Here is a 19,905-nt window from a genome sequence, read left to right as displayed (position 1 = left end):
GAAAGGCTACAGGTGGGGCCACCTCCTGTGGATGCTGCGCAGATGCACTGGTCCACTGGGGCCAAAGCCTCAGGCGTTTTCACAGAGCTGGGAATCCTGAATTTCAAGATTAATAAACAGCACCTCTGAACAAACATGAGCACGGTGTGCAGCTCTGCCTCTGACACCCCCAACCCCAACCCAGAGAACAGGGCTCTGGACCAGAGCAGGCTGTTGGTGGGCCTCCCCACCAACCCCGCCCCTCGATACGCCTTCCCTCCTTGCCCTCCACAAGCTGGGCCCTGCACCCCCACCCCTGGCCAGCTGGTGGTCAGCAGGCATGGTCATGTCACCCAGATTGCTCCTTACTTTCCCATCCAGGTGGCATAGTGGTCAGGAAGCCTGGGCACAAAGAGGGTGGACTTCCCAGTGTCGACATCAATCACGCCATAGCAGCCTGGCTCAGTGACCCCAAACGCCCAGTGAAAGAAGGACTCCTGTGGCAAGAACAAGGACCAGCTTACCCAGTCAGCCAGACAGAAACGAGAGGTGCAGGGAGGGAGGTGGGGCAGCCAACCGAGCACCCGCCTTTAGGCCCACAGCCCTCGAAGACTGACCCCCAGCCTCACACAGCCCTCCACCTTGGTACTCCTGCCCCCGCTCCAGCTTCTGGCTGCCTGTCCCCTCCAGGGCTTGGCAGGGGTCACCCTGGCTGACTCTGAGCTTTCTCTGATGATGTGGGTTTCATGCTCCAGGCCCATGAGCACCCCCACCTCATTGGCCATGCCCCTTGGACCCTTGATAGAGCACACGGGTCACCAGCACCCACGAGCACCACAGGGTCAGTTCAGCCCTCCCCATGCCTCTCTGCCACCCCAATCTCTCCGCAGCCTCCATGCCCACAGGCAGGCAAGAGGCCACCCTGACTTAGACACCAGGCTGGACATCTGCACAGAAATGGATTCCTCCGTTAGGGACTCCTTACTTCCTTTTCCCACCCCCAGGGCTCCGGATGACTTCAGTGTTTAGCAGTAAACACTGAACTAAAATATCGTTAGAAAGGTATCGAGTGGAGGAAGAGCTCTTCTAAAATTAACCTTGCAGACATCAGCAAGGGAGCCAACAGCTGAATTTAGGAGATTAGTTTTTAAACCACAGAATATGTAAACCTCAAGATGCATCAAGACAAGTCAGAAAAACTTTAGAGCTCGTCTCTAGCAGCCAGGGATTGCAGCTTAGGGAAACCTTCCAGCAGGAGGCACTTCCGGTAAAAAATACTGCAACCCCTTCTGGCAGTGGATAGCAGCCAGACTATGCCCTGTGGAGTGGACAGTCCATCCGGGGAGGCCATCCTTGCCACCCCCACTCCACATTGGGCTCCCCTTCACATTCCCCCACCTCCTGCCTGCTTAGGATGGCTGGATGGCCATGTCCCCTAGGCCCTGCCTGCCCTCAGGGAGGTTCTGGAGTTCCCAGTGTATCAGGTCCCAGCTCTGGGCATGGCAGGTTGGAAAAGAAACCACTTGGAGTCTGGAGATGGGGTCCTGATTAATCCCAGCTCCACCCTTGGAGCCTTGGTTTCCACATCTGCATTGTACAAGTAGATGCAATGCTAGGATCAAGAAGAGTGGGGCCAGCTCAGGGACCCCCACCCCCAGCTTTCTCAGACTCCTCTGTCAAGTGTCCTACCTCCTGTTCCTGGGAACCGAGTTATGTCAGTGATTCTTGGCCAATGCCACCACTTCCAGGCTGGCTTCCTATAGCTGGGGCATCTGCCACCCCACAGGTTTCCAGAAACTCAAGGAACCCCTGGACACTTCCCAGGTGAGGGTCACACCCTCACCTGCCCGGGTCCTCTGGCGCCTGTGTGGCACCCTGCTCACACACTCCCCACGGGTCTCCGCTGCCCCAGCCCTCCGTGCTGCTGGTGGAAGGACCTGAGCCCTCCCAGCTGCAGCTGTCTGAGCCCATGGAACGCTACCCAGCCCACCTTCTGCCACTCACACCTACAGATACCATCCCCCCCACCTAGAGCACCCACCCCCATCAGAATTTACCCTGGCTTTCAGGGACCATACCAAATGCTGCCTCCTCCATGATGCTTTGCTTGCTGGCTTCCTTAGGAACACCCTTCTGTACTCGAACCTGAGAGCCGAGGCTACCTGGTGATGGCTCTGCCACCAGCGAAGGCGGGCTTCCTGAGCACCCAGGCCTGGGCCTGCCTTCAGAGCCTCTCAGGATGCCCCAGGAAGCAAAGCTGCCCACGGCCTACCAGGCCAGATGCTGGAGGAGGACAGCCAGCCAAAGGAGACGGGAAGCTGCGGGGCTGGGCTCACCTGGCGGAAGAGGACCCCGGTGTCCGTGCAGTAACGCTGAGTTTCCTCCCCGCCCTGCAGCAGCACGATGGAGCCAGCCTGCACGGCCTGGTTCTTCCGCAGACGCTCACATAGGCGCTGCCTGTTCAGGGCGAAGAGAGCTAGCGGCACCTTCAGGGTTTCGTTCCCCAGCCAAAACCACAGTCTGCGAAGATAAACACACACACCGCCACACAGGCCTCTGTTAGCACCACCAAGCATGGCCACCGCCCATGGCCACCGCCCATGGACAAGCGGGCCAAGCCTGCCATGGGGCCCCATTAGCACGAGGCTCCTCACCAGGCCTCCCCAGGACCAGAGGGGTTTATCACACAGAGCCTCCCCTGCTACCCCTGAGCACCAGACCACAAGCGGGGATGAGGGACAGCTGGGTCTGTCACAGAGGGCAAATGAGGCACGTGGAGAGAAAGCCTGGGATCGTGTAAAGATGTACTTACTCAGCTCCTGCCCTCAAGGAGCTTACGTCCACACCAGAAAACACACCCTAGCCCAGATGGCACTGGACCCCTGCCCCAGCGCCGGCATGCTGCCGACTCCTCTGCAAGCCACAGACCTGGCAGCCAAGGCCGGCTGCTCCTCACCTGGTGGGACACGCACACACACACACACACACACACACACGGTGCCCAGTGCCAGCCCAGGAGTGTGTTTGTGTGTGTGTGTGTGTGTGGAATCACCAAGGGGAACCCTGGCAAGATGAGCCTGGGGGTGGCAGTCCCAGCAGTGCTGACCTCGAGGAGAGCTGCTGAGGCTGCAGGGGAGGCTGGGCAGAGCCAGGCCTGGCAGGGCAGGTAGGTGTCTACCCCACCCCCAGCCCAGCACTGGCTTCCCTCCTCACTGAGAAACTCCCCTTATCCTGCCTGCACCACTCTCTTCAGCTGCTCCCGCCTGAGGCTTCTTCTCCCCCCCGGGGCGGGGCCTCCCCCGCACCCCCATGCCTATTCCCTGTGTTGCTCCAGCATCAGTTTTCCCCTCTCAGGAGCATTCTCAGCATCCAGACACACAGGAATCTCACCTGTCTTGAAAAAATAAAAACAAAAACACTTCCCTTGACTCCCATGCCCCCAGGAGTCTAGTTCTGCCCCCTTTGCGGTGAGTATCCTCTGAAGAGTCACCTAAGCCCACCATCCCCATGCCCTGGGCCCCCTTTCCCCTGCACTCCTTAATCGACTCCACCAGGTCTCAGCCCACCCCCTCCCTGCATTGCAGTGCTTATAGGCCTGTGGGTGCCCAGGACACTGAGTGAGGGCCACACTCTCAGATGAAACCCTGCTCAGCCCCAGCCCCTCCAGGCTCCCCCTCTCCTCATCTCACCCTCCATGCCGAAGCCCCACAGCTGTGGCTCATCCCCATCTTCCACATGGACAACTGAAGGGAACTCTCAACTGCTCTCCGAGTCCCAGCACCCCTCATCTGCCCACCCCCACCATCCCAGCTTGCACCCTTCCAGGGGGGCCCTTTAAAAATGCAAATCCAAGCAGGCACTCCCCGTTCGAGCCACCCAGCTTCCTAGTGCATTCAGGACACAGTGCTCCCTGACTCCCCAGCCATGGGGAGCTGAAAAGCCAGCCCCCACTCTGCCGCACAGGCATTTTCTCTCTTCCCACAACACCTGCACACTCCCCCGCCCACAAGGGCCTTTGCTGCTGCTGACCCCAGTGAGGAGAGCTCTTCTCCCAGTGCTGATACTCTGGGCTTCCCCAGGCCTCTGCAGAGACACACCTCTTCCCAGAAGCTTTTCCAACAACCCATCCAAGCCTCAGCCCCTATCTTCTTCACTCCTCTCTGGAGCTCATGTCACTGCCTAGGTCACATGTTTACTTGACTGTTGTTGTCTCCCCAAGTAAAATATAAGCTCCAGGAGGGCAGGGACCCCACCTCCTTCCTAAAGGTGCTGAATGCCTAAGTGCAGGAAGGAAGGGCAGCCCCAGCCGGGGAGGGGGGTGGCCCAGGGGGTCGAGGGGGAGTGGAATCAGGCAGGTGCTCTCTGGTGGGTAGGAAGGGTGGGCATGGAGGCTGAGGAAGACAGGGCTGGCTCAGAGCTGCTGTGAGAGGGGCTCTGCCTGGGACCGCAGTGAGCGAGCTGAGCCAGGCACACGGAACCTTCCTTCACTGTACTTGGCCTCACAGAGGCCATGGGCACCTCCTGCACTCCCCTGGCCGTGGGACCCTTGTTGGCGGGGACACTCCTGCACATCCTGGCTCCAATGCCACCTTCTCAGGATGGTCCTCCCTGGCATCCCTCACCCCTGCCATCCCCACTTGGTACTGGGCTGGGTTTCCTCCACTCTCCCAGTGCTGCCCAGGACTTCACCAGCAATTCTCCATGCCTCTGGCCTGCAGGTGGGTTTAGCCTGTGGGAGGCACCGAGGGACACAGGACTGGGGAGACTAGAGGAGGTGAGGAGAGGGGGGAGAACAGACAATCCACTCCCCTGCTCCCTCCCTGGTGGAATCTGGACTATGATGGCTGGCAGTCCCTTCACACAGGGCCGCGGTTCCCCCGCCGCCCTTCCTGCAGCACACCCCTGGATGGGTCCTGACCAGCTTCCCTCCTCTTCCTTCCCAGGCTCCCTACACCCGCCCAGAGCTCTGCAAACCAACCCTGCATGCACCCTCCTCGGTTGCTTCTGAGTCAGCTCTGCCCAGTCCCTGGCTGCAAGGGCACAGTCCCCTGTTACCACAAATGTAGCCTGGGTTCACAGGGGCTCACGAGTGACATCTGCTTCCGCCCACAGTGAACCCCATGAAGACAGAGACCTGGGTCTGCTTGGCTCACTCTTGTGCCCCGTATCTGGCACCCTGCTTGGCATACAGCAAGTGCTCAATAAATATTTGCTGAGTGAACAGCTATCACAATGTGGGGCCACACACACAGCTGTGCAGATCAGAAGTTGACACATGAGCCTGCGCAGGGCAGGAAGCAGAACCCTCAGGCCCCAGCCAGGCAGGACGGGTGGAGGGGTCACGCATAGCTTACTGGTGCTGACAGGGCTGGAGTCTCCCTCCCTTCACCTCCCCAGCATGGGCCCTCACTCACCCTCCCAGGAGGGTGGACACATGGGTCAGGGTTCCCCCTAAGTCGGGCCATTTCCTATCAGGCTCAGCCATAAGGATGAAAGGCAGAGACCACAGCTCCCAAACAAGCTCGCATCCCAGCTGGCCACGCTGTCAGGAACTGAAAGTGTGCGGCCGCCAGCATCCCTGCAGTGTCACACTTTCCCCTCACGCAGCAAAGCCTGTGCAGTGGGTGGGGACAGGGAAGAACCTCGTCTTTACAGACGCTCCAACAGCACCGAGGGAATGACACCAAGGCACAGCTACAGATGGCCTGGCCCAAGGTGCCAGACCCAAAAGGCCTCAACAACACAACTAGCTGAAAATGCCCGGCCTCAGCATGCAGAGCCCAGTGCTACCCACCTCACCCCCCTCCATTCCTGGCCTCTGGCATAGCCTCCCTCCTCAAACACACCAGGTGCCCACTCCGCCCCCACCGGTGGGGCCAGCTAGCACCCCACCACCGGGAAGGCTCTCGGAATGGGTGGGCTTCCTCTTACCTAGAGCCTTCTGAAAGGCCTAAATCCCTCAGGACCCCCAGACTGTGGCCTTCTGGCCTGACGGCCAAATAGCCCAGGGCAAGACAGAAAATTTGGTAAGGCACCTCTCTGCGAGTGTCAGCTGCTACCACAAGGAATATCTACAGTAAATATTGCCTGGTGCGGTGCGGCTCAGGGAAGGGTAGCCCAACCCAAGCCACCAGGCAGGCTGCTGAGCTGCAGTCATTCATTCCTGCAGGCACCCCCAGAATCAAGGTTCATAGACACATGCCCTTTGATTTCTTGTGGCACAAACCAACCCCCTCAAAGAGAATGTTGGGCCCAGAGACAATGCAGGTGACTTTTCTCTGTAAGTTCAGCAGAAGCAGCATTAATAAAACATCTCCAACTGGTTCCTGCTAGAACTTTTAACTGGCACCAGAATTTAAAAGGCAAAAGCCAGGTCAACCCCAAATCCAAGCATAGGCTTGGTTTCTTGTAGGCAGCCGAGGGTGCAGGCAATGCCCAGGGAAGACAGCAGGGGCTGGCAGACAACAGTTCGCAGGCATCCAACAGTCCCATGGAATAAGCTCTGGCCCCCACAGGCCAGCCAGCCCAGGAAGCTGCCAGTGACCAGGAGTGATCACTGTAACCCATTCCCATACCCCCAAACTGTCCCCTTCCCCGCAAACAGGCACTAAGCCACCTCCTCCTTTGCCTTCAATGGCTACCTGCCAGTGGGGTTCTAACCCAAGGCCCAGGGTCCCCAGGGGATCCATGCAAATAATTTAGGGACTCCATCTACTTGGAAGGGGAAAAAAAATCTATGTTTATGTTCTCTAATTCTTCATTCAAATTCCCATCAATTATTAATGCAAACAACTGACCACAATAGTATCAGCAGTGTGTGACTTTCACAAACAAAAATCACAGGGAGTTTAGCCCTGATGGATGTGGCTCAGTGGGTTGGGCATAATACTGCAAACTGAATTGTTGCCTGTTTGATTCCCAGTCAGGGTACATGTCTGGGTTTTAGGCCAGGTCCCTAGTAGGGGGCATGTGAGGGGCAACTGATCAAAGTTTCTCTCCCTCTCTTCCCCTCTCTCTAAAAATAAATACATACAATATTTTAAATTTTAATTATTTGATTTTTAAAATATATTGTATGGATTATGCTATTACAGTTGTCCCAATTTTTCCCTTTTTGCCTTCCAGTGATGCTCCCCCCACCCCCGCCTTTAGTTCATGTCCATGAGTTGTGCATGTAAGTTCTTTGGCTTCTCCATTGCCTATACTGTTCTCATCCTCCTGTCTATTTTGTACCTACTCCATTATGCTTCTAAATCCCTATGCTTTTTCCTCCATTCTCCCCCTTCCCCTCCCACCTGATAACTCTCCAAATAATCTCCATCTCTATGATCCTATTTCTGTTCTGGTTGTTTGCTTAGTTTGTTTTTGTTTTTTAGATTCAGTTATTGATGGTTATGAGTTCATTGACATTTTAATGTGCATGGTTTTGATTTCTTATTTTTCCTAAATAAGCTTGGTGATGATGAACTACGTTAGCCTTACCTTATCTGGGAAGCATTTTATCTTCCCTTCCATTCTAAATGATAGCTTTGCTGGATCGAGTAATCTGGGATATAGGACCTTGCTCTTCATTACTTTGTATAGATCTTGCCATTCCCTTCTTGCCTGCAAAGTTTCTGTTGAGAAATCAGCTGATAGTCTTATGGGAAATCCTTCGGAGGTAACTCTGCCTTTCTCTTGCTGCTTTTAAGATTCTCTCTTTATCTTTAACCTTTTGTATTTTAATTACAATGTGTCTTGGTGTGGACCTCTTTGGGTCCAACTTGTTTGGGACTCTGTGCTTCCTGGACTTGTATGTCTATTTCCTCTGCCAAATTAGGGAAGTTTTCTTTCATTACTTTTTAAGTAAGTTTTCAATTTCTTGCTTTTCCTCTGCTCCTTCTGCTTTCTCTATGATTCAGATGTTGGCCCTTTTGGAGATGTCCCAGATTCTTCTTAAACTTTCCTCATTTTTAAAAAATTCTCATTTTTTCCTTTTGTTCTGGTTGCATGTTTATTTCTTCCTTATATTCCAACTCATTAATTTGAATCCCAGCTTCCTTCCCTTCACTGTTGGTTTCCTGTGGATTTTTCTTTATTTCCCTTAGTAGAGCCTTCATATCTTTCCTTATGCTTTCACTGTAGTGAATGACACTTCTGAGCATTCTGACCACCACTGTTTTGAACTCTGCATCTCATGATAGGCTGGCTATCTCTGCATCACTTAGTTCTTTTTCTAGGGTTCTGTTCTATTCTTTCATTTGGGCCATATTTCTTTGTCTGCTGATTTTAGCAGCCTCCCTATGTCTGCGTACTAGTTAGGGCCACTTTGATTCTGTTTTAGTGCAACTATGAAGTCACGTGGGTCAGGGCCTTGGGTATTTGCCAGGGTGGGGCAACTGTGGTTCCATGTGTAAGGGAGGGATCGAAGAGGGGACAATGCATGCCCCTGCTGGCTGACTTCTGGGGGCTGGCCGGGCCCTCACCCCATTTCCAGTCACTTCACCCACTTCCCGTATGCAACTGGTATCCCTTCAGCTGCTGTCCTGGTTGTGGTTCCCAGGGTGGGTGGGTTTGCGGATATACCGGCAGTTTCTCCTGCCACCCCAACACCCACTGGGTTTAGAGCCAGAAGTTACGGGGCTTCATTTTTCCCGGTGCTGAGGCCCTGGGCTGCGCAGTCTGGCCTGGGACTGGGCTTGCTCACTCACGAGGTGTCCCCCTGATTTTTATCCACCACACGTGAACATGGGGCTGCCTGTTCCACCAGCCTCCACCGCCTCACTGCCTCTCTACCTCTCTGCCCCCGCTCCCGCAGCCACTCCGAGTCCTCCCCGCCACGACTCCCTGTCGGGATGAATGTAGCTGCTTTAAATCCTTGGTCGTTTGACTTCTGTACAGTTCTGGGTGTTTTTCTGGGTGATTTTTCTGGCAGTTCTGGCTATTTTTCATTTTTAAGTTAGTTGTGTTCCTTCTTATGGCTGTGCAATGAGGCTGGGCATATCACCTATGCCTCCATCTTGACTGGAAGCCCCACATAAATAAAATCTTAAAAATCACAGGTATTTTCATATCACATCATTAATGTCACAATATCTCCAAATATCACTTTTGTTCTCACTAAGTCAAAGTTAAGGTGGTTATTAGACCTGCAGCTTTTATTATTTAATGTGTTAATAAAAAGTATATATTACTATACCACAAATTTATTTTTTAACATTTTTATAATTATATTCCAATATAACTGGTTTTCCCTGGAACCCTCTGCATTTTATTTCATGCATTTTAAAAACATCATTCTGAGAAGGGTGCCAAGGTCTCACTGATGCTCATGCAGTCCACGGCACAGGTAAGGACAAGACTCCTATCCTAGAATGTGAGGCCACTTCTGGGTGGGGCCACACTGCCAAGAACCAGTCCATTTCCTCACCCTCAGCCTCCAGCTCAGGCCTGGCACCAAGCCCACTGGCTGACTTTCAGCCAGGCCAACCTGCTCAGCCTGGTTGGATGGCGCCTCTCGGCGACTGGTCACCAGCTCCCAGCCTGTCTCCTGCTCTCCAAAGGAGGGTTAGAGGGTCTAGGCACAAACAGAGACTGAGAGAGCACTCTGGAGAATCTGGACCAGGCCAGCACTCCTCCCACAAACCCACCCTTACCCCAGGCCCCTAGGTCAACGTGAGGCCTCTTCTCAAGGAGCACAGTGTTCTTATCAGGGTAGGGATGAGCTTTGATCCACAACCCAACTCCCCCAAGTACTTTCTCTCCAGAAGAATGCTGACTCCAGTGTGACCTATGACCCAACAGGTACACACCCAGGGCAGCTCATCTGCCACTTTTCTCTGGGTAAAGACTCTCTGGGCAGCAGCTTCCTGGGAGCCACTCACTTAAGAAATTAAAAATATTTCTTCATCCTACTCAAAACTCTGTCCCTCTCCCACCCATAACTCCTTTCTTCAATTTCTGAGAGCTTTCTGGAAAGCAGGAGGGCATGTTGGGCTAGTTTAGAATAAATCCCCATTTTCTTCATTCAGCACCATGTCATTCAGCATCAATCACAGGGTGGCCACAAATTGAACCAGTCCCTGGGCTCCAAGGATGCCAGTAGAGGCATGAAAGGCAACAAGCCCTCGCCCAGTCATGAAGAGCAGGCATGCAGACATGAGAAAGCATCCAACCAGTGGGCAAAACTGAGACTCTCCGGGGCTCTGAGCAGGTTGTCTTTACTGGAGACTGGGAGAGGGGGAAAGGGGTGTCAGGAAAGGCTTCTAGGACAGAAACCATCTGAGCTGGTCCTGCAAGTATGTGAACAATTGTGTCAGAGAACAAGGACACTCCAGGGCTAGCAGGTTGAATAGGCAAAGGGAAGAGGAGAAAGGAAAGATCTGTGTGGAGGAGCAGATGCAGGAGGGTCTGGCTGCAGGGGAGAAGGTTCAACTCTGTCCATGGAAAGCTCAAAACATGGCTCAAAGAGGAGGCAGGGCTTCCTCCCACCAAGTGCCACAGGATGGGGTTGGGGGTGGCCTCAAGCAGACCTCTGGGGACTGTGGGGCTCTCTGTTCCAGACTGGAAGTCCCTGCCTAGACAGAGCAGGATCAACGCTGACACACTCCCCAGAGGACATTTCAAGTTTCTAGTTGAATCTGAGATGCTAGCTCAGGGTTCCCAAAATCACATACAGCATACCCCAGTCAGCCAGGACTCTCACGGCTCCCCTGGCCCAGGCTTTGGTTAGACTCTATACACCACCAGATCTGACTTCCAAGGAGCCCATGACCATGACTTCATGGTGTGATGCCTCATTATGCCTGACTAACTGATCTGTCCTGTATGTGCAGCTGGGCACCGAGCTTTGCTGGAAACACTTATAACTTCCTTCCCTTAAGGAAGCTGGTGGGGCTTGGACTCAGGCTCTGGGTCCAGCAGGGCAGCCCCATATACCAGCTTGGAATGGCTCTTGCCAAGGAGGCCCTGTCAAGCTCTGGAAGCTCCCTGCACCTGTCAAACTCAGGTCTCCCTCCAGAAGCACGCCTCTCCTAGAGCTCTGTCACTCTCTTTTACCCTTTTACCCCCACCCCTTGCCCATACCATCCCAGAGCCCAGAGAATCAGCTTTGCTATACGATCCCTCCTTCTAGCCCTAGCTGGTGTGACTCAGTGGATTGAGTGCTGGTCTGTGAACCAAAGGGTTGCCGGTTCAATTCCTGGTCAGCCAGCCTGGCTCCTCTGTACCTTTGGGAGAGCAGCAAGCCTCAGACCAGCATGGACACCTGAAGCCAAATACAGCCTCTAGAACTCCCTGTGACCACCTGGCCAGCTCAGAATCAGGGTAACAGATCCATACCCAGGCACTGGCCTATACCTACTGCTCACTCTGCTCTATAAGTCAGGGTCACAGGTTGGGTTCAAGGATCTGACCTTGGTTTCCTTGACACTCTGGGACTTTGCATGCACAATTCTCTGCCTGCAGGGTGAAGCCTACCCACTCTCCCCTGAGCTTAGAACCCACACCCCTCCATGGCACATACCAAGACTAGAGGCAGGCAAATGGATGACAGAGTCCCATGTGCCCATCTGCCCCAGTGGCCTGTGAACAAACACCTAAGGGTAGGCTCAGGACTGTTTCTGCAATACAGTACATGCCACTATATGTTTGATCTGTATGTCCTAAGCCCTTCCAACCTTGAGGACCAATAGAGGAGGCCACTTTCTATTTTCATTCTCCCTGCCTCCCTAAAAGAAAGATGCATTCCGCCTACCAGTTCCCCCATTCTGACCTCAGCTCCCAACCTTGCGTCTGGAGTTCTCCCTCTCCTAGCACTGGGCCTCCTCGCCCCAGCATCACCAGGCCCTCATGCTATCCCCCACATTCCACCTCCCGCTGAACTCACACACAGCCCCAAGCAGTGATCATCTAAAAAGCAGATCTGAGCAGATTAAAACCCTTGACGGGCTCTAGGCCCTCAGGACAAAGTCTGAAGAAACCATCTAGGGCACCACACCCTCCAGCATGGAGACACACACCCCTCTCTCCTGTCTCCAGGACAAGCTAACCTTTGCTCAAATGTTCCCTCATCTGGGACAGTATCTCTAATGCTTCATTGACACTATCTGTCCATACTTTCCCCCACTAGGACCACTCACTCATTCGTTCATGCAGCAGAATTTATGAAACACCTGCTGTGTGCAAAAAACTGTCCTGGGGCAGCCTAAGAGTGAACCAGAGAAATGCCCTGACCTTACATTTTAAACGGGAAGACAAGAAGCAAGTGTACTATATACTTCATCAAGTGCTGAGAAGGGCTGCAAAAAGTAGAATAGGTGCTTGGGCAAGGCTTCTCTTTAGCGGAGCATTTGGGCCCTGAAGGAAGTGGGGAAGTGCTCCGCTGGGGAGGAGATTCCAAGCCCATCTCAAACACTGACTCTTCCCTGGAGCGCCCAGGGCCCCTGCGCCCTGGCAATGCACTGAGTTCCCATCTGAGAGTCGTAACCGTGAGCACGCGGGTCGGCCCGAACTCTCCACCTAGGCCGCACAATGGGGGCGATGGAGGCGAAGGGGGCCCCCCCAGGGCCAATGGGTAGCGGGAAAGGAAGCTGTGGGCACAGTGTGGCCCCTGGTTCAGAGGACGCAGCTAGCTTCCCAGGAGTGAAGACGCACGCTGTGCGCAGCCACCCAGAGCGCCTAACGGGGGCTGTTGCCCGCTGTCCAGCTAGGAGGCCCAGGCCCCCTCTCCGCGCTGCCAGGCAAAGGCCAGGGACTGGAGCAGCACTCACCCGGCGGTAGTGGCCATGTTCAACCCGCTCTGGCGTCACGTGAAGTGCAGTGTCAGCTGAACCACCACCACCACCTCCGGTCCGGCTTCGGGGGGCGGGGCCTGGGCGGGGTTGGGGGCGGGAGTCCCTGACCCGCCCCCTCTAGTGCCTAGTTCCTCAGAACCCGGAGTGGCGGAGCCCCGGACCGCGAGCAGGGTCTAACTACCCAATGACTTCCTGCTGCAGACGAGGGGCGGGGCCTGGGGGCGGGGCGGAGCTCTTTCTATAACCGGAAGGCGTGTCCTGAGACAGTGCTTGCTTCAACTGCCCCCCAACCTGGCGTCTCAGCCCGCCCTGGAAAGGACACCCTGGTACAGGGAGCCTATGAACCAAGCTAGTGATGGGGCAGAGGTGACAGCTATTGCTTAAGGAGGGAAATGGCTTGAGCGAAGGCCGGGACAATTGGAGTAACACAAAAGTTCAGCATCCCAGAGAGAGGGTGTGGGAGTGAGAGGTGTGGCCTTAGAGGTAATCTGAGGCCGGGGAATTATGTCTGGTAGGACCTTTCCAAGCTCCCTCAGCTGCAGGATGGAGAAGGACCAGAAGGCAAGGCAGCCAGTGAGGATCTCTGGGCAGAAGTAGGCTCGTGGAGAGCACAGTTCATGAGGGAGTGTCTACCAGAGGGTATCCCCCTTGGCACTGCTGGGCACTGGTATTAGGTGCACAGCCCCCCAGAGAGCTGGGTGGAGGGGTCGTGGGGGAGCATGGGAAGTAGATGTTCTAGGAGAGCAACCTGGGCTACAGGTGCCTGAGAATAATAGTAATACTACCATCTACTGTGCCCCAGTGCTTTGTAAATGTTAGCTCTTTGAATTCTCACAACAACCCTGTGAGGTAGGCTCTGTCCTGAATGCCATTTTACTGAGGCCCAGAGAGGTTGATAAGTAGCTTGAGCTCACACAGGGGCTGAGTTCGTGCAGTCCGTCAAACCCCTGAGTCATGACTCACACTGGTTCTGTGAAGGAAAGGGGCCCAGTCCTGTGGGGTGGGTACTGCTGGGGTCCTGCCACAGGATGGTACAAGTATGTGTGGACAGGAGGTGGGTCCTAAAGCATATCCCTGGGAATCCTGACCCCCGCCCTCAGCTGTTTCAAAGCTGAAAGTAGCTTCTGGTTGAAGGGCTTGTTTCTTTATCAAGATGAGAATGCAGGGGCTATGAGATGAAGAAGCAACTGCTGTTTGTCTCCCAAAACTGGGAAGAGAGCAGGTCCCTTAAATTGGGGGAAGAATCGAATATGACCATAAGCAGAGTGGGTGCCACCACATGGCCACTTCAAATCCCAGCACCATCTCTGGTCCCCTCATCTGTCAGGTGGGAGCTAATGGAACCCACCTCAGGGGACTGCTGGAGAGTTTCCCGAGCAAACCTCCAGGCACCGTTAGCCCATGGCATAGCCAAAGACGACAAAGCTGTGAGGGGAAGGTAGCATGTTCAGACAGACACAGATTCTACACATAGCAGCGCTCAGGGGTCTCTGTTCTCCAGGCACAACCCCAGGGAGGGTCTACGGGCCCTCTTGCCAGTATCTGTAGAGGAAAGCAGAGGCACATAGCCCTACACCCCACTACCGACCCTGGGTCCCCAAGAACTTGAGCCCCCCCCCCATTAAGCAGTTGCTTTTCCTCCTAAAGAGATGTGATTCCCTAATAAGGGACACTTTTTAAAAACCAAGAATGAGCAGAATGCACTTTTCATGCTCCTTTATGGAAGGAAAACCTGTTTCTGAGCTAATCACAGTCCCTCTACCAATTTTTAATATAAAATAGATAAAAATTAAGCTAGCTATCAGCTCTGAGTATTTATTAATGTGAACAAGAAGTAATTATTCCAAATCCACAAAGTGATACAAGGAGAGCACCTACCAAGTGGAATGCTCTTGTTTGTGAGCAGTAATAGGAGGCCCTGCCCATGACTCCTGCCCAGCCAGGCCTGTTTGGGCCATGGGCCTGTCTTGCCACCGTTGCATGAGCCTGGCACAGAGGGCCGACCCCACCCTGCACCCCTCTCCATCAGAGCTCTGGCAGGGGCCCAGGACAAGCGGCCCTGGGAGAAGAAGATTGCATAGTTACTCATGCAGGGCAGGCCCTGGGCACTGCTGGGAGCCAGAAGGCAAGTGGGGAAGGATTGATTCTGGAGAGTTGGAGTGGGAGTATATAAATCAGCAAGAGAGAGGCAGGCAACACACTCAGGCCTTGTGCAGGATACCTCTGAGGTCACAGGCCCTTGGCTGAAACAGTCTCCCCTCTGGTGACCTCCAGGTGGCTGGGAGGTGTCTGTGCTCAATGGACCCAGTGGTCAGAGCATCCTAACCTTCCAGAAGTGCCCTGCCCCAGCCAGAGACCCAGTAGAAATGTGGCTTCCAGGGTCCCTGTGACACCGAGTCCTGCCAGGTTTCCCTCCTCTGTCTACCTGCCCCCCCCCCACCCACCCCAATCTAGTGCCATGCTCTTACAGCTCCCTGGACATGGCTGACAGATGGCTGCCTGGAGAGAACAGGCCCAGAAGTGGTAACCAGCCAGATTTGGACTCATGAGCCACCCCCTGGGGCCTTTCAGGGGTGTCCCTGGGAGAACCATGACAGGGGCCCCAACCACCTTCTGCTGCACACCAAGTACACTGGTCTGCTGGGAGTTTCTGTGGGACCACACTGGAGGTGGCCTGGATGCTGGCTCTGTCCCCGGCTACTGAGAAATTGCCCATGAAGCCACTCTGTGACTGGCCACACTGTGAGGAGTCAGGGCCGAGACCCTGTCCTGGAAATCTGGGGACAGAAGAGGAAGAAGAGCCCTCAGTGTTGTCCACAAGAAGCCCCCATCTGGGAGGGCAGATAGCAGGGATCCATGCTGCTACTTCCTACTGTGATGAGTGGGCAGTTACTGAGACATTCTGAGCAGGAGAGCAGTAGGGTCCAGGCCTATGTCCCCGGAGAAAGCTCAGGAGGCTCAGAGGAGAGACCTGGAAAGGTCCAGAGAGACTCTGCATGAAGGCTGCATCCTCAGGTGGTGAAACCCCAAGCGGATACCGTTTGGGAGTCTTGTGATTGCTTGTTTACTTCTGCTGAGAACAGAAGGCTGGGCTCAGAAAACCAACACCTAACAGACTGAACAGAAAGATGGAAGGGTGTGGGTGTGTGGGGTGTAAGATGGGGGCAGGGTGGTGTATTTCAGCCCGACCTCTTCCCAAGTGGGGAAGGCTGGAGAGTGATGGAAATGAAACACCCTGGAGGCTGCCTCAGCCTTTGCCATGTCAGCGGCAGCTGCCCCAGCTCTCCCACTCCTGAGGCCGTGTGGCCTGTTCTCTCCCCCAGGACCACAGCACAGCTGTTGCCACCGTTGTCAGATCACGTCATTCTCCTCCTGCCCTTCTTTTCCCAGCCCAGGCGCCAGAGTCTCCATCTTCCTACAGGAAAGAGGCAGCAGCAGCTGAGGAGCCCTCCCCAGGAAGCCCCGCCACTGCCTTGGATGGAGTGGTCCCTGCTGAGTGCTTCGCCAGGGTCTGTGAGGCAATTCAGGAAGAGAAATGGAATGGCGGCTTCAGAAAGGCAAATCATTCCAACGGCACCTTAAAAACATCGGCGGAAACAAGTTCTTTGTGTGTGTGTGAAAATGAGGAATATATTGTTTTCCACTGTTTGGAAGACTGTTTCTCATCTTGAAATCACAAGCTATTTTCTTCCAGAGAGACTTATAAATACATCCAATTATTGACATTCAATACAGGAAATAAAGTTCTGAAATGGTTTTCTCCCTCGCACACCCGGAGTGGGCTGGCCAGGTTGGGGAGGTGATAATTACTTTTACTTCCGCCAAGTGTAGGCCTATCGGTGCAGAGCGGCCCCTCTTTCCCCCACCTTTCATCGTTTTCACCTTTACTACATTTCCCGTGTTGTGCAGGGCTATTCATTGGTGTAACTTTATCACCACATTTCAAGATCTCGATCAAAGAAATGAATGAAATTCCTACTGTTAGAAGTGTGAGTGCAGAGGCCCAGGGCAGGGAAACTTGGCTCACATCCTGGAACTTCCCCTGGAGGAGGGGCTCTCCCTCCCTCAGCTCCAAGTTACTCAGCATCTCTGACGTTCCAGCCGACACAACTACCCCTCTAGCCAGTTTGTGTCAGGCTGGCATTTTAAGGAGGACGCTCTCAGCCCTTCATGAAATTGCCCACAGGCTGTGTTGAGGAGATTAGATGGGGTGTCCCGTGAGACACTCAGCATAGCCCCTGGCTCATGATGACCGTCATCCTTACCTCAGTGGTCGTGAGAAGCAGGGCAGCAGGAAAGGACCAAGACCCATATCCCCAAGGGGTAGAGGTGACAGAGATGCCCCATGAGGTAATTCTCAGCCCTGCCTGCCTACAGAACAACTTCAACATGAAGGGGTGGGCCCCTGGCCCCAAGAGCCAAAGTGCTCAGCGCTCACTCTCTTCGAGAGGACTGACCAGGTCTGAGGGCTGCTCAACCCCCTCTAGCCAGCCCTCGGATCCCTGCATGAGGGCTGACACTCCAGAATAAAAGCTGCTAAAGAGAATAGAGAATGAGTGGGGAAGGCTGCCAAGAGGGGGTTCCTGTCCGCACCCAGGGCTTCTGGCCCAACCTGGGCTTCAACCCACAGGGCTGTGCTTGTGGGTGTGAAATTCCATGTAGAAAAGAGGGTGCAAGGAGGTTTCTGAGAGGCATTATAATAGATCACAAAATTGACTTCAAACCTTGTCCTTGCTGAGTCTGTGTCTTCGCTTTGTGATGCTGCAGCTCCTCCCATTCAGAAGTGGAGCCTTTTCACCAGCCCTTGAGTCTGGGTGGCCAAGCAACTTACTTGGGATAGTGGGACATTAGCGAAAGCAGAAGTCCTGGAAGGTGTTCATCCCCTGGAGCTGACCCTCTGGCCACTCTTGGGAGCCTGGGCCATGTGAAGATGCCCTAGGTAACCTGCCAGGGGTGTGAGACAGCTGTTCAGCAACCTGCCAACCAACAGACCCACAGGCAAGACTGACCTAGAATATCAGCCTCCAGCCAGCCTGGTTTCAGCAGAGGCCAGCTGAGCTGGCCCTCAGAGTCCTGAGCTATATCAATGGTTGTTATGCCAGGTTATCAAAGGTTCTGCCGTGGAGACGGAGGGGATCCTCTTCCTCCGAGAGGAGGCGGGGGCCCGGCGCTGTAAGGGCTGTGAAGGGCATTAGAACAGGCCTCCCCAACCTGTGCCACTTTGACATATGAATTATTTTGAGCTGAAAGAAATGGAGACCCTGCAGGCTCACCAGAAACTTACCTCTCCCTTAAAGAATTTAATTAGGGACCTTGCCCATAAAAAGAGTTATTACCAGAGATAACTTTTTATGACCTATCTATAGGGAAAGACAAGTTCCTAATTACTGCACATCTGCTCTTCTTTCTTATCGCCCTGCCTGCGAATGACCTTCCTTCCCTCTCAGGCCCCAACATGCCTTACCCCATCTTAGCGGCGAATGTCGCATATGTGTCATTTTCTGTCTCCGAACCTCTCATGTATGTGAGCTTTTGGTAAGTATGTATGTAATTCAATTTGATTATTTTCTCTTGTTAATCTGTGTCATTTTAGTTATTAGACCAGCCGAAAGAACCTAGGAGAGTAAAGTTTCTTCCTCCCCCACTGCTATTTTTACAAGGGATCCAGGGAGATGCAGGGTGCCAGCAGCACTGCCGTGGGACCCTGAGGAGAAGGTGTGACCTTCACCTCACCTCTGCCTGGAGCACAGTCTGACTGCAGCTCAGAGAAGGCTTAGGGACCTCGATTCTGCCTCAGTGCCGTGTGGGTGCCTGCCATGGCAGCCCAAAGAGGCAGTCCCACCACACACACAGTGCTGCACTGCTGCTGGAGGGGGGAGAACCATGGTGTGGAGAGGTGGGCCCCAGGGGGCTTCCTGGGCAGCAAACTTGCAGCACAGAAAGTGGGAGGACTCTCTGAGCTTCTGCAAGCATCCCCAGGAATATCTGGAAGAGACTTTCAGGGCCTCTGTCATACAGATGGGGCTGGAGCCAATTAAATCCAAACGATCGTGTAGATGGAGCCTTGTGTGCACAAAAGCTGGTGAGTCCGACCTGGAGACTCGGCCTGCACTGTCACACGCCAAAGCAAGGCTGGCCTGTGGTGTGCAAGCACCGGTTTGTACTGGGTGGCTTAGATGGGTCAGTGAAAGGTGGCAGCCAGTAGGGAGTTTGCTCCTAGGCTAGCCTTGCTGGAACAGACCCAACCTGAGCCTAGGTCAAGAGCAGAGCATTGACCCTTCCAAGGCAAAACTCTTCCTCAAGTTGCTGCAGAGACACCTGCCCCAGTCCAAGGCTAGGACTGTCCAAGCTGAGCGTCCACCTCACTTCCAAGTGCTGGCCACTACATCCGAAGCATCCTTTTAAAAGATGAATAGATATCCAGAAGTTGTCGCTGCTGTGCTCAGTCCAGACAGTAGCATGATCTCTGAATCAGGTGCTGAGTTTGCTGGCAGCATGCTGAGGTGGTAGGGGTCTCCCTCCTTTCCTTGTCCTTTCTGGGCATTCAGTTCAGCCTTTGAGAAAAATCACAATTTTATTTCTAGATCTCAGAGATCGCTATTTAGGGCTTGAGGGAGAATCTACTGAACATCATCTCGCAGTGGAAATGCCAGAGGCAGGAGCATCTGCATAAGGACCCCTCTGAAGAGGCAACTCATCTCAGTTCCCAGACCACAAATTTGCCTGCAGGACCAGACATGCGCCCAGCACGAGGCCTTTCCCAGCTTCCTCCTGGTCACGCTGCCAGCTGACAGGGGCCGCCCAGAGCCCCAGCACCAGAGCTGGTTGAGGGTGGGCACCAGGCCTTTTTTCACTTGAATTTGGGAGAAGAGACCTAAAACCTCCATCAGCACCACCTCTGCTTGAGAGAGGAGGCCACAGCTGGGCTGAGAAGGGCTTACAAAATCTCTGCGGACGTCCCCTGAATTCTAGGCTGCAGAACTGGTTGCTCGGAAAACCCTTTTTACCTTTGGACCTGGCACCAAGGGTGCACTCTGCCCCTCTGTCACCAGGGGACACTTGCTATGTGAAGACTAAGGGTCCTTTCTAAGAGGGTCCAAGGCCTCAAGGCAAAGCCCGCCCAGGTGAGGAACACAGTCCAGCTCTTCGGTGT

At 54.1% G+C, this 19,905-nt stretch overlaps 1 protein-coding gene across 2 annotated transcripts in view; it reads right to left on the bottom strand.

Moving 5' to 3' along the window:
- Positions 1-12,888, bottom strand: part of PEPD (peptidase D) — a 118,521-nt gene extending 105,633 nt beyond the window's left edge. The window contains exons 1-3 of one of the 2 annotated variants that reach the window (XM_028530500.2): positions 12,729-12,888; positions 2,316-2,499; positions 349-476 (exon numbers count right to left, since the gene is read on the bottom strand). In XM_028530500.2, coding sequence (XP_028386301.1) covers positions 349-476; positions 2,316-2,499; positions 12,729-12,745 — 329 coding nt within the window. In that variant the 5' untranslated portion in view covers positions 12,746-12,888. The remainder of the gene's footprint in view (positions 1-348; positions 477-2,315; positions 2,500-12,728) is intronic. The other variant, XM_036012484.1, reaches the window with a different exon arrangement.
- Between the last annotated feature and the right edge of the window lie 7,017 nt (positions 12,889-19,905).

Source organism: Phyllostomus discolor, chromosome 12 (assembly GCF_004126475.2).
Source record: "Phyllostomus discolor isolate MPI-MPIP mPhyDis1 chromosome 12, mPhyDis1.pri.v3, whole genome shotgun sequence".
Taxonomy (NCBI): domain Eukaryota; kingdom Metazoa; phylum Chordata; class Mammalia; order Chiroptera; family Phyllostomidae; genus Phyllostomus; species Phyllostomus discolor.
Note: the sequence above shows the minus strand (reverse complement) of the source record. Positions and strands in the feature narration are given on the sequence as shown.